The 13,134-nt window shown below is 43.9% G+C and overlaps 1 protein-coding gene across 1 annotated transcript; it reads left to right on the forward strand.

The window, feature by feature from the left end:
* Positions 1-858: 858 nt before the first annotated feature.
* On the forward strand, positions 859-12,730 carry dyrk2 (dual-specificity tyrosine-(Y)-phosphorylation regulated kinase 2). Its single transcript, XM_069139413.1, has 7 exons — positions 859-958; positions 7,349-7,452; positions 10,100-10,427; positions 10,505-10,668; positions 10,968-11,357; positions 11,458-11,548; positions 11,791-12,730. The coding sequence occupies exons 1-7, from the start codon at positions 919-921 to the stop codon at positions 12,441-12,443; spliced, it is 1,770 nt and encodes a 589-aa protein (XP_068995514.1). The 5' UTR covers positions 859-918; the 3' UTR covers positions 12,444-12,730.
* The last annotated feature ends 404 nt before the right edge of the window (positions 12,731-13,134 follow it).

The following is a 13,134-nucleotide window of genomic DNA, read 5'->3' on the forward strand; positions in this document are numbered from 1 at the left end:
GTTTTGCATCACATTAATTTTCTTTTGTTCAATCTCGGTGCTCTCATCAACCACCTTTTTGCTGTTCAGGGTTTGTTTTTTGTTTGTTTTTTTTACACCGGCATTGGGGTTGTAATTAGAATAACAAAAAGTTATTGGTTGTGTTGTACTGCAGTGCTTATTTGTTGTATTTAACAAAATGATCGTCTTTGTTTGAAGCTATTTCTTGTTGGAAATTCAATAAAAAAAAACAACCCACAAAGACACACAAACCAAAGAGATGAAAAATGACCACAAAAAGTCTCAAAATGAGATACAAGTAAACAAAAAATTAAAGATTTCTCTCGTTTTCATGCACACATACACGAACTTTCATACAAGAAATGCAGCTCAAAGTGCTTTGCAGCAAAGGAACATAAAAAAAAATATAGAAAAATAATTAGATGCACAAGAACAGATAAAATGCATAAAATTAAACACAAATAGAGTTAAAATATAAAATAAGCAATATGCATTTTAAAGTATACACAATATAATGATGCTATAAAGAAACATGAAGTACAATAAACACATAAAAAAACGTAACATAAAGTAAAAAGGATATTGCCACTCATATAGGCAACTATTACTGGCAATGAAAAAAATATATAAAACAAATAAAATATATAAAAATATATATTATTATGTTATAAATATATATATAATTTTTTTTTAAGTGCACAGGCACTAATTTAATTTAATTTAATAAAACTGGTGGAACTGATTGGTTTAAAATTTAAGTTATTTTATTTAGTTATTCTAAAGTCTGACAGTAGGATTAGTAAAAAGGAGGAGCCATAGGAGGAGGAGGAGGAGGAGGAGGAGGAAGAGGTGGAGCTGCTAATAGAGGAAGAGGAGGCGTCATGCCCCGTCTGCGACCAGAGGAGAGGAGCGGCCGCCATGTTAACCAAGAAGCCCGGAGCCTCGGTCCTCCCGACGGGTGAGCACAGCCTTCTGTATCCGGCCGAGAGGGCGCCTGAGCCCGGCGGGGGGCACTGCGGCGGAGACGCTGCTTTCTCCGCCTCCGCTCGGTGTAGTGAGACCCGGAGGTGGAGGCTCGGTGGAGGAGGCTCTGCTAGCCGTTCGTCTTTCTTCTCTTCCTGCTCATTAAATTAACTGTAATCTCATAAAAAAAAAAATTAAAAAAGGGGGATTAACTGAGCTCAGGTTTTAAAAACAGATACAGAAAAATAAATCCGCCGAGGTCGAAAGGCGTCTCCGGACGTCTTCTTCCTCCTTCACCGGCTGTCAGCTTTATTTTTAGCCCGCAGATGAGAGGTGACAGCGGCGGTGAGCAGCAGCTCTCCTCGGTGTGCTGGGTCCGGTGTGACCACCTGTCTCCCGTCGGAAAGCCTTCATAGCAGCTTCTCGGCTGTTCTCTGATTGTTTATGTATTTGTGGGTGGATTTGGTGTTTGTTGGTGTTTGTTGGTGTTTGTTGGTGTTTGTTGGTGTTTTCTGGTGTTTTTCTGGTTGCTGGGTGATTTCAGGCCTCCAGCTCAGACAGCAATAAAAAGCTTCCGTTCAGCTCGGTCAGAGTTCAGCTGGGTTCCTCTGGTTTCATGTTTAAAGCCTTTTTATTATTATTATTATTATTATTATTATTATTATTATTATTATTATTATTATTATTTTAAAGTGTCACGAACTCAAATGAACAAGATGTTGTATTAAGAAGCTCCACGTACAGTTTAATACTTCTGTGTTCTTAGTGTCTCTAAAACCAGCAGAATGATATTTACAGATTAGTTTAAATGTAAATATGTTGTTTTTGTTTTGGTTGGAGACGGTTTGTTATTTAGACAAAACGACGACATTAGCACGGTATTATTACATTATTGTTATTATCAACGTATTGGTATCAGAAAATGTCACGTGACGTAACGTACGCTTCAGTTTAAAATATACTGTTATATTTTGAACGACAGAAAAATGTCATTATTTTTATTATTTTTATTATTTTTATTATTAGCCGACTAATGTGATGAGCTATCGCTTCGTTAACCTAAACATAATAACATTAGCTGCTAAGTTAGCCTGCCAATGTTATAATGTATTGCTACATTAGCTTATTCATGTTATAAGCTATTGTTATGTTAGCCCAAACAAGATATTATTATTATTATTATTAACAGTGACATCACTATTATTATTATTACTATTATTATTATTATTAACAGTGACATCACTGTTGTTGTTATTATTATTATTATTATTATTATTATTATTATTATTATTAAGTGACATCACTGTTATTGTTATTATTATTGGTGACATCACTATTATTATTATTGGTGACATCACTGTTATTATTATTATTATTATTAACAGTGACATCACTTGTTATTATTATTATTATTATTATTATTGGTGACATCACTGTTATTGTTATTATTATTATTGGTGACATCACTGTTATTGTTATTATTATTATTATTATTGGTGACATCACTGTTATTATTATTGTTATTATTGGTGACATCACTGTTATTGTTATTATTATTATTGGTGACATCACTGTTATTATTGTTATTATTGGTGACATCACTGTTATTGTTGTTATTATTATTGGTGACATCACTGTTATTGTTGTTGGGTTATCACAGTGTAAAACGGGATCTTTAAGACAACATTGTGTTTATTAGTCACGTACATTACGGCGACTTTCCGCAACCAGCCGACGTCGAAGTGTAACGTCAACGTTATCGATCCGGCTTCGTATCGTCTCTAACGAGGTTTTTAGTCAGTGATTGATAGAAAATGACCATTTTTGTTTCATATATCAGCAACGTCGGGTATTTTTAATTTGTTTTGACTTTAAACCAAAGTTCGTAGCAACTGTTTCCTACGAGCGATTGTTTTACCGTTTGTAATTAACCACGTTGTTTTGTGATCGGTTTCATCCATTGGTTTTGAAAGTACAGCGTGTTTGTTTATTGCTTCAGATATTCATCCAAATATGGTCACTTCCTGCTCCAAACTAGCAAAGGACGGCGACGGGACAAACTGAACCTCCACAGTGACTTCTGTTGGTGTTTATTCGGCGGTAGAATCAGCAGCTCGGTTTTTTTTGTTTTTTTCCTCCCGTGAGTTTGTGACCCCGCGCCGGGCGTCACGGCGACGAATGCGGGCGGGTCACGTCGCCGCAACATTTTTGCCTCCTCGCTCGGCCTGTGGAGCGGCATGCCGGGGGCGGCGCTCGCCGGGCGCTTCTGGTATTTGCAGGATCGGTGTCAAGTTCACATTCAAGCGCGCCGCCGTTCCTCTCCGGTGGCGTTGCATCTGTCAGGAGGCCGACGGGGACGCCGGGGGAGCTCTCCATGCGTGAATCCCAGTTACATGTTCAGGGCCCCCCGCGGAGCTGCCGGAGGGCCCGTTAAGGCCGAATTTAAGGCTGTTATCAATATTACTTACAAACTCATAAAACACACAAAACTTCGCAAATTACATCTTCAATTTTGAGAAAATCGGCCACAAAATCAAACTTTTTATTTTAATCGTAACAATCACAAAAAACGTTTCCGCAATTTTACTGAAAAAAAACCAACTCAACACAAAAGAGCATTCAAAGCTCTTATTTTGAAATCAGATGTTCTATATTACAGTCACAGACAAGTCAAATCATTTTCTGTGATGTGCAGCTGGATTAATCGTCACAAGAAGTCACCACATATTACTCGTTTATCAGGGAGGTGTTCAAATCTTTTTTTTTTTTTGAAATGCCATTTTGTGTGTGTGTGTGTGTGTGTGTGTGTGTGTGTGTATTGATCACCTTGTGAGGACGGTGTCAGAACATCCTGTGACATTGACCGCCCGTCACCAACAGGACTGCAGCGGTGCATTCGTGGCTGCGTTCTGGTGTTTGTCTGCGTCGGTTTCCTGCTCCTCGTCGGTCGGAGGCTCTGTCGTCTCGTCTCGTGGGTTGTTGGGCGTCGTGCCGGCAGCCTTTCTCGCTCCGAGCCGTCCTCGTTAGCAGGATTACAGACCATCTGTCTGCTGCACCCACACAGGAAGCTGCTGCTGCCGGGAGACGGTACGGTGGCCCGCGAGGGTCCCCGACCGCCTCCTGCCGGGCTTTTGATATCCGTCTGCTGTTACCATGACGAACTGGGCTCTGACATCATGTCCAGAAACCTCAACCACAGTTAGAATTAATCAATCAATCAAATCAATCAGTCTGTCCAGGAAATCAAAATAACTTACTCTAATTTAGCCAATAAATGGTCAGCCTTTCAAAATAAAACATCCTTTTTGTCTCCTCTCATCTTCAAAACAAATTACACGCTGGCTTGACCAGAGAAACAGGAAGTGACGGGGTTTGTAGGAAATGTGGTCTTATGATGTGAATGAGGAGTTTTTTTTCTCCGCACTTTAAGCTGTATGTGTTGAATGGGATTTAAAAAAGCACTTAAAGCTCTTATTTTGAAATGAGATGTAGCCTTTTGTATTCTATATTACAGACAAGTCAAATATTTCTGTGATGTGCAGCAGGATTAATTGTCACAGGAAGTCAGCGCATATCATTTTATTATCAGGGAGGTCGTAAAAAAATTATAATAATTAAATTTTCTGGCAAAAAAACCGAAACAGAGCTGAAGGTCCGAACCGACCGAACGATCTGCTGTTCCCTCGAAGCAACGTCACCACGAAATAAAATAAAAACAAACTAACAAACCGAGTCGGCCGACCTCGCTGCTTCTCCTTTATCAGTTTCTACTCAATCAGACCAAACGAGATCCACGAGAGTGAAGAAACCCAGACGGCAGCGAGGCGGGCGGAGTCACAGGAAGTAAATTCAGATAGATCGACTGAAATGTGGCGATTCATCACTTAAGACGAGACATATTTTAGATAGAAATATACTATATTTATCCTCGCTGGGAAAATTCACGTATCCACGTTTAAATTTAGGGTCTAAAAGACAATAAAATAAACAAAGAATAAAAGTGGTTAGTGGGTTTAAAAAGAGGCCTGAGATCAGAAAAGATAACTGAAATCAACCCGACAATAAAAAAACTAATCGAAAGTGCTTCGTTCCTTTACAACTAAATTAGATAAGAACAGTCAAAGTACGACTCTGTTTATCGACTCCTCGACTCTGCGGTGCCGCCGGATGGCCGTCCGTGGTGACCTACGACCTTTGACCTCGCCGCTGTGTTTGCTGCTGTCGTGCTGGTGTTAAACAGGAGGTGAAGCAGCAACGGAGGCAGAGCGAGGTGGAGGCGGTTGATCGGGGATTATCGGGCTATATTAAAACCTTCATCCTCCTTAGACCGAGTCAATCTGCCACGCCGAGTCCAGGCTGGACCGGATCCCTTCAGCCCGCGTCAGGCGCAGTCAGGCCCAGGCTGTTGGACGCTATCTGAGGCTGTTGGAGGCTATTAAAGGTTGTTTGAGGCTATTAGAGGTTGTTTGAGGCTATCTGAGGCTGTTGGAGGCTATTGGAGGCTATCTGAGGCTGTTGGAGGCTATTAGAGGTTGTTGGAGGCTATCTGAGGCTGTTGGAGGCTATCAGAGGTTGTTTGAGACTATTAGAGGTTGTTGGAAGCTTTTAGAGGTTGTTTGAGGCTATTAGAGGTTGTTGGAAGCTATTAGAGGTTGTTTGAGGCTATTAGAGGTTGTTGGAAGCTATTAGAGGTTGTTTGAGACTATTAGAGGTTGTTGGAAGCTTTTAGAGGTTGTTTGAGGCTATTAGAGGTTGTTGGAAGCTATTAGAGGTTGTTTGAGACTATTAGAGGTTGTTGGAAGCTTTTAGAGGTTGTTTGAGGCTATTAGATGTTGTTGGAAGCTATTAGAGGTTGTTTGAGGCTATTAGAGGTTGTTGGAAGCTATTAGAGGTTGTTTGAGGCTATTAGAGGTTGTTTGAGGCTACCACTCTCCTGCTGACTACCAGATTTGAGCTGCAGTTCTTCAGTTTCATCTGATTTCTCGCCTGGTTTTCGAGTCTGCAGCTTCCCGCCTCTCTGAAGCTTGATGGCGCCGCGTTTTACGTCCCGATGTTCAGTCCGTCATCAAGATCGGCCTTTAAATCACAACTCTGACGTGTCGACATCATCTGCATCTCTTCATTTCTATCAGCAGCTGCATCAGCGGCAGGAAAACCTTTTTTCTGGCATTTTAACGACAAAATAAATGTTTGATAAATAAAAGTACTGTTTTGTTGCTGACCCTTAAATGATCAAATATTTTAATCTGCTTTCACTTGTTTAATGCAACCTTAAATAAACGACACATTTAGATTTCCAAACTAATCCTGTGTGACGTCGTCAAATCTCATTATTATTTTTCCTGATTGATCAGAAAAATAATTCAAGAAATACCAAATATTCCTGCAGCAGGTTGAAGTTTGACAGAAAACTTCCAGACTGAACTGAATGTATTTGGACATTTTAGGACGTTTTTACCGACCGAAACATTTAATAGATTCATCAGGAACATGATCAGTTAACGTCTTCACATTTAAAAAATGTTTCTCCTCAAACAGTAAAAAAACAAAAACATTCTGTTTCACTTAAAACAAGAGAAAAACAGAAAATCTTCACATCTTAGAAGCTTCAGGTTTTTTGCTGACAGTATTAAACTTATTGTTCCAGTTAAACGCTCCGACGTCTGTAATTAAAACCTCCTCTTTTCCTCCTTTTATCTCGTTAAATATCCACGAGTCCTCTCAGGTCTGAAGGAAACATACAAAACCTCATTTAACGATTCTCCACTTCTATTCTTCATGTTTCACGTTTCTTTCAGTGAAGGTTATAAAACGAAACCTCAAAACAAACATTTGTACATTTGTGAGGCAGAAATTATAGTCGTTCAATGAAGAATTTCATTAAAATGAAAATGAAAAAAACTCCCAAAATGTGTTATTTAATTTGTTGTTTAATTGTGAAGGATTTAGTTTCATGTTTTTTCAGGCTTTTATTTGTATTTTTGCTTCAAAACATTCATATTCTTCTTGTGATTTCTTTAAAACATGTCGGTTTCGTTCTTGAACTAAAACTGTCTGTGTTCATAAGAAAGCTCTTTTATTTTGAAACCCTGTAAAAGCTGCTCTTTTTATTTCTATTTCTACACCTGTTTCATAAACAAGGTGCAGAAGTGAATCACTGCGTTTATGAAAAAAAAAAAGGGACTAAAAATAGAGAAACAGAAAAACACGTCCTGCAGCAGAATCCACAGCAAACGGATCAAATAAAAGCTTTTTTTATCTTTGTTTTTCAGGCGTTTGAGACCAACTGAAACATTTGTCGTGCTAAGCTACATGCTAAACGAGGTTGAAAATGGGATCATATATATATAAAAGCTCCTCTTTCTTTTCTCTCTCTCTCCTTCAGGCAAAGCGGGCGAGCCGGTCTACTCTCCCGGTCACAGCGGCTCCCAGACGACGTCGCCCGCCGCCCTGCCGCCACTCCGCAACAACAACCACAACCCTCTGACGGTACGAGCGCTCGCTCGCCATCCTTTCATTTTCAATCAAATCAAATCAGAAGTGTGTGTGTGTGGGGGGGGGGGGGGGGGGAAGAGGTGTGTGTGTGTGGGGGGGGGGGGAGGTGGGGGGGGGGGGGGTTGAGGGCTTTTATTTTGAAGGTTTGTGGTGCAGGTGAGTCCCCTGATTGGATTTTAGGGAGAAGTAAACGAGATTACGTGCGTCGCGGTCACACCTGCGTGTGTCTTCGTCACGGAGATATGCTGTTAGCATGCTTTTAGCATGCTGTTAGCTCTGTGAAGCAAACCGGCCGGCGAGCAGCTGGAGCCTCGCGGCTAATAATAGCCCTGCTGCGCTGGGATGCTTTAAACAGCTGATTGGTTTATAGGCTGGTGTGAAGGACACACACACACACACACACACTCACACACACTCACACACACTCACACACACTCACATGCCTAATGGCATAAAGGAACTGATGCAGCATTTATTTGCTCCATTACCCGCTGCAGTGTTATGAAGTGCCTTTTATCGTATCACCGCTACTTCCTGCTGCACGTTAGAAGAGGCTGTTATGAATTATGAATATTAACCTCCAGTGGAAACAAACCTCTTCAATATTTGAAGTAAAATTTCTGCAATTCTTTTTTTTTTTCACACAAAAACATCCTGAACAGAAAAAGTATCACAACATAAAGTCAGCCTTTCAAAATAAAACTGACTTTATTACCAAACAAATAAGTGTTTGTGGGAAATGTGGTCTGAAGGAATGAGGAATATGTCAAATGAACACTTCTATCTGTCAGAGAATGAACTTAGTTTCGCTGCTCCGACGATCTTTTCGTGACTTTTTAGCTGTTCGGCTACGATTTTAATGTTTTGGTTCGTTCTTCAGGCTCATGGTGTCGTTTTTTGTTTGTTTTTATTTTGTCAACGGTGCAGCAAACGGCAGCATTTAGCGACGAACTGGAGAACATCTAGAGACGGACGTTTCTCTGAGGAGGCGGAGCTAAAAGGCAGCAAACGCTGGACCCGTCGTACATTTGTGTTTGTTTTTGTTTTGTTTTGTTTTTTAATCTGTTTCCGAAGAAAAAGACGATAGAAAGTAAAAAGCTTAGTTTGAGGTGTAATTTTAAGCGCTCGTTTGATTCGTTGATCGACGGGAAAATAACGACAACAAGCAACAATCTTGATAATCAACTGTTTATTTTACAGTTTTTTTTTTTTTTTTTTAATAAATATTTATTAATCGATTAATCAAGTAATCAAGCCGATTATCAGACCGTGAAAACAGTCATGGTGTCCAGGTGTTGTCAGGTGGAGGTGGAGTCACTTCAGATCTCATATGTTGCTGTAACTGGTGGCAACAAACAAACAAACAAACACACACACACACACACACACACACACACACACACACACAGATAGCAGCCGTGTGTGTGTGTGTGTGTGTGTGTGTGTGTGTGTGTGTGTGTGTGTTTGTTGTATTTCCTGATGCACGTCCTCATTTTTAAAACAACAATCACCTCGGCGGCCGGATTACAGAAACACACACACGTTGTTGTTGTCTTGTTGTGGTAAACAGACGGGACTTTGAACTGAGCCGCTCGGGCCACCTGTGTGTGTGTGTGTGTGTGTGTGTAGGTGTGTGTGTGTGTGTGTGTGTGTGTGTGTGTGTGTGTGTGTGTGTGTGTGTGTGTAGGTGTGTATGTGTGTGTGTGTGTGTGTGTGTGTGTGTGTGTGTGTGTGTGTGTGTGTGTGGCAAACTGAAACCAAACACCTCTGTTATCTGAAAGGAACCAGGTGTGCTGATCGCCACGGCAACAGGGAGTGACTCACCCAAAGAGACACAATAGGAGATGGAGAGGATGGGGGGTGGTGTGGTGGTGGTGGTGGGTGGGGGGGGGATTTTACTTTTGTTTTCTACGTGTTAATTATCCGCATTGCTATTTTTAGATCGGCTGCAGGACCAAAGAAACACTTTCAAATCTTATTTTCAGACAAAGTTACAGGAAGAGAAAGCGTCTGACTTCCTTTGGAGACAATCGTGCTCTGAATGTTTCAAACTACAGCTCCCATAATGCATCTGGAGATGTAAGCAGGATGTATATTAATGCCACGGTTGCCGGTGTACAGCGTTTTTTTTAAGTGAATTATCCGTCAGCAGCTCCTGTTTGCAGCAAATCCATAACTATTTAGACAAATAGACAAATAAACCTTCAAAACGTGGCGATTCTCAAGCAGCTTCTGACCGTCTTGTTTTTCTATGATTTCTATTCGTTTTTTTCAATTAAAAGTGACGGAGACTGTAAGTATCTGCGTGTTAAAGCTGACTGACCTGTGACTCTGAAAGTCAGCGCTCATTTTATGAACTGAGAAATTGAAAAATCTTAACAGCCTCCTTTTAGCTGTGGGACCATTAAAAATAGCCCAAATTATCCGTTAGCAGCTCCTGTGTGCAGCGAACCCATAAATATACACAGAAATATAACTGGATCGCTGCTAGACTGAAACAAACCTTCAAAACGAGGCGACTCTCAGGCAGCTTCTGCACAGATATACAGATGTTCTCACTGGATCGCTGTGTTACTGAAGAACAGGAAAAAAACGGGATGATTCTCTGGAGGTTTTCACCGGTTCTCTCTTTCCCGCTCAGGGAGGCTCTAAAGCCGCCATGTCGGACGCCGTCCAGCTCTCGTCGCAGCTCCACGTCACCCAGCTGTACGAGGAGAACACCAACAAGCGTCCGGTGCTGACCTCGCAGCCCAACGGGCTGGCGCCGCTCAGCTCCATTCGGCCGGGCCTGCCGCTGCCGGACCGGCAGACCTCGGCGTCCGACCACGCCCACCACGGCCGCGCCGCCTGCAACAAGTTGGCGGACGGCAAGCCGAAGACCGGCCTCCTGTCTCCGGAGCAGGCCATGAAGCAGTTCATGTCCAAGATGTCCTCGTTCGAACACCACGAGGTGTTCAGCTACCCTGAAGGTGAGACGCTTAACAGTGATGAATAACAACCCGGTAATATATCAGTTATTAATCCTGGACTTATTTTTCCTCCTCAGTCTTTTTTGTTGGTCCAAATGCTAAGAAGAGGTCAGGCGTGATGGGCGGAGCCAACAACGGCGGCTACGACGACGATCAGGGGTCTTACATCCACGTCCCGCACGACCACGTCTCCTACCGCTACGAAGTCCTGAAGGTCATCGGCAAGGGCAGCTTCGGACAGGTAGGAGTACTACAACTACTGCAGTCTGTTTTAGGCCCTTTTAGCCTTTCTTTGGTTGTTTTGAGTCTCTTTCTGGTTGTTTTTAGTCTTTTTTCGGTTTATTCACGATTATTCATCAATTGATTGAACGCCTAAAGTTTACAGTTGTATGTCTACAGCCCCACTGACAGTTATTTAGACGGAAGATAAACCCCCTCTGGTTCTGTCTCCAGATATTCACTGTTGTTTTGTGACGACGACCATCTGCTCTCACAGATTAAACATTAACGGGAGCGTCGTGTTTCTCGTCCTCCCGCCAGGTGGTGAAGGCCTTCGACCACAAGTCTCAGACCCACGTGGCTCTGAAGATGGTCCGCAACGAGAAGCGCTTCCACCGGCAGGCGGCGGAGGAGATCCGCATCCTGGAGCACCTGAGGAAGCAGGACAAGGACTCCAGCATGAACGTCATCCACATGATGGAGAACTTCACCTTCCGCAACCACATCTGCATGACCTTCGAGCTGCTCAGCATGAACCTGTACGAGCTCATCAAGAAGAACAAGTTCCAGGGCTTCAGCCTCCCGCTGGTCAGGAAGTTCGCCCACTCCATCCTGCAGTGTCTCGACTCGCTGCACAAGAACCGCATCATCCACTGCGACCTCAAGCCCGAGAACATCCTGCTGAAGCAGCAGGGCCGCAGCGGCATCAAGGTCAGGCGGATAAAATACACGTAGCGAGAAGCGGCGTCCGTTTTCTGAAACAAACCCAATGTAAAAAAAAACAAAAAACATTCCTTCCGTCTTCCTGCAGGTCATCGACTTTGGTTCCAGCTGCTACGAACATCAGAGGGTTTACACCTACATCCAGTCCCGGTTCTACCGAGCGCCGGAGGTGATTCTAGGTAAGAAAAGGACACACGTTTCCTTACTTTTAAGATTTTTAAGCCCCGCCCCTTTCTAGCTCCGTTCTGAGGGGCCACCACCCGGACGAGGGGTAGGACCATGGGATCACCACAAGCTCCTCCTACTCTCTTTTAGCCACGAAAATCAACACGCAAAATTTGTACTCCTTGTTGTTGTGTTCAAGGAAGTCTATCTAAACCTCCTCCTCCCTCCCTCCCCTTCCCTCCCCCATGTCCTCCAGGCTCCAGGTACGGCATGCCGATCGACATGTGGTCTCTGGGCTGCATCCTGGCCGAGCTGCTGACCGGCTACCCGCTGCTGCCGGGCGAAGACGAGGCCGACCAGCTGGCCTGCGTCATCGAGCTGCTGGGCATGCCCGGCCAGAAGCTCCTCGACGCCTCCAAACGGGCGAAGAACTTTGTGTCGTCCAAAGGGTACCCGCGGTACTGCACCATCACCACGCTGCCCGACGGCACCACGGTGCTGAACGCCGGGCGCTCACGGCGGGGGAAGGCCCGCGGCGCGCCGGGCAGCAAGGACTGGAGCGTGGCGTTGAAGGGCTGCGACGACCCGCTCTTCCTGGACTTCCTAAAGCAGTGTCTGGAGTGGGACCCGGTGCTCAGGATGACACCCGCCCAGGCGCTGCGCCACCCGTGGCTGAGGAGGCGCCTCCCCAAGCCGCCGACGGTGACGACGACCGCCGCCGCCCCGGAGAAGACGTCCACGTCCAAGCGCGGCCCCACCGACGGCGCCATCACCTCCATCTCCAAACTCGCCGCCGCCTCCTCGACCACCACGTCCTCCTCCTCCAAAACCAGGACTAACTTGGCGGCGATCACCGACGCCAACGGGAACATCCAGCCGCGGACGGTTCTGCCCAAGCTGGTCAGCTGAGAGTGAATGCACCCCGCGGCGCTACGGCGGGGAAAAACGAGAACGCCGTTGCTCGTGAGCTGAAGCGGCTGGAACTGAATAAAAAACTGGTTTCGTCCAGTTTTGAAGAGCGTTTTTTTGGTGATTTTTCCAGCGTTGTTGGGGTGCATTCAGGGACAAACGGAAACTTTAAGCGTTGGGGTGTCGGTGCCGGGACGTACGAAAGAAACCTGACTGATAAACTGGGGTGCGTTCAAAACTCTCTGAAAACACGTTGTTTTACTTTTTTTTGAGCAGCAAAAGAAGGAGGGGGGTTTTGGGGGGAGGGGGTGCAGGAGGGGGGGTGGGGGGAGGAAGGGGGGGGGCTGCTCAGACAATCAGAACACATCAAACCAACGTAGCTCCAAAACTCACAAAACACATCAACAACATGGTGCTGACGGAGGGAACAAGGCTTTTCAACAAAGTTTTTTTTTTAGCACAGAATCTATTTAACAAAGTCGATTAATTGATTAGACACCAAAAAAAAAAAAAAAAAAAAAAAAGTCTGATATTATCTTTAAAATAATTGAAGCCGTGTCAATGATTAGCTTCCTCGTCTTTTGTTTCAGCGATTAAACGGCTAATGTTGTGTTGCTTTTTCAGTTTTGGGGGGATGTCGGTGGACATTCGTCAATATTTTGTTGACTTTTAAATGAAAACACAAAATCAA

Source organism: Embiotoca jacksoni, unplaced genomic scaffold (assembly GCF_022577435.1).
Source record: "Embiotoca jacksoni isolate LCO1_2020_lvr unplaced genomic scaffold, fEmbJac1.0.p SCAF_82, whole genome shotgun sequence".
Taxonomy (NCBI): Eukaryota; Metazoa; Chordata; class Actinopteri; family Embiotocidae; genus Embiotoca; species Embiotoca jacksoni.

Coding starts and splice junctions, on each gene's coding strand:
- dyrk2 (XM_069139413.1), top strand. CDS start 919: ATGTTAACCAAGAAGCCCGGAGCCTCGGTCCTCCCGACGG. Junction 7,453..10,099: donor ACAACCACAACCCTCTGACG/GTACGAGCGCTC, acceptor TTTCCCGCTCAG/GGAGGCTCTAAAGCCGCCAT. Junction 11,358..11,457: donor AGGGCCGCAGCGGCATCAAG/GTCAGGCGGATA, acceptor GTCTTCCTGCAG/GTCATCGACTTTGGTTCCAG.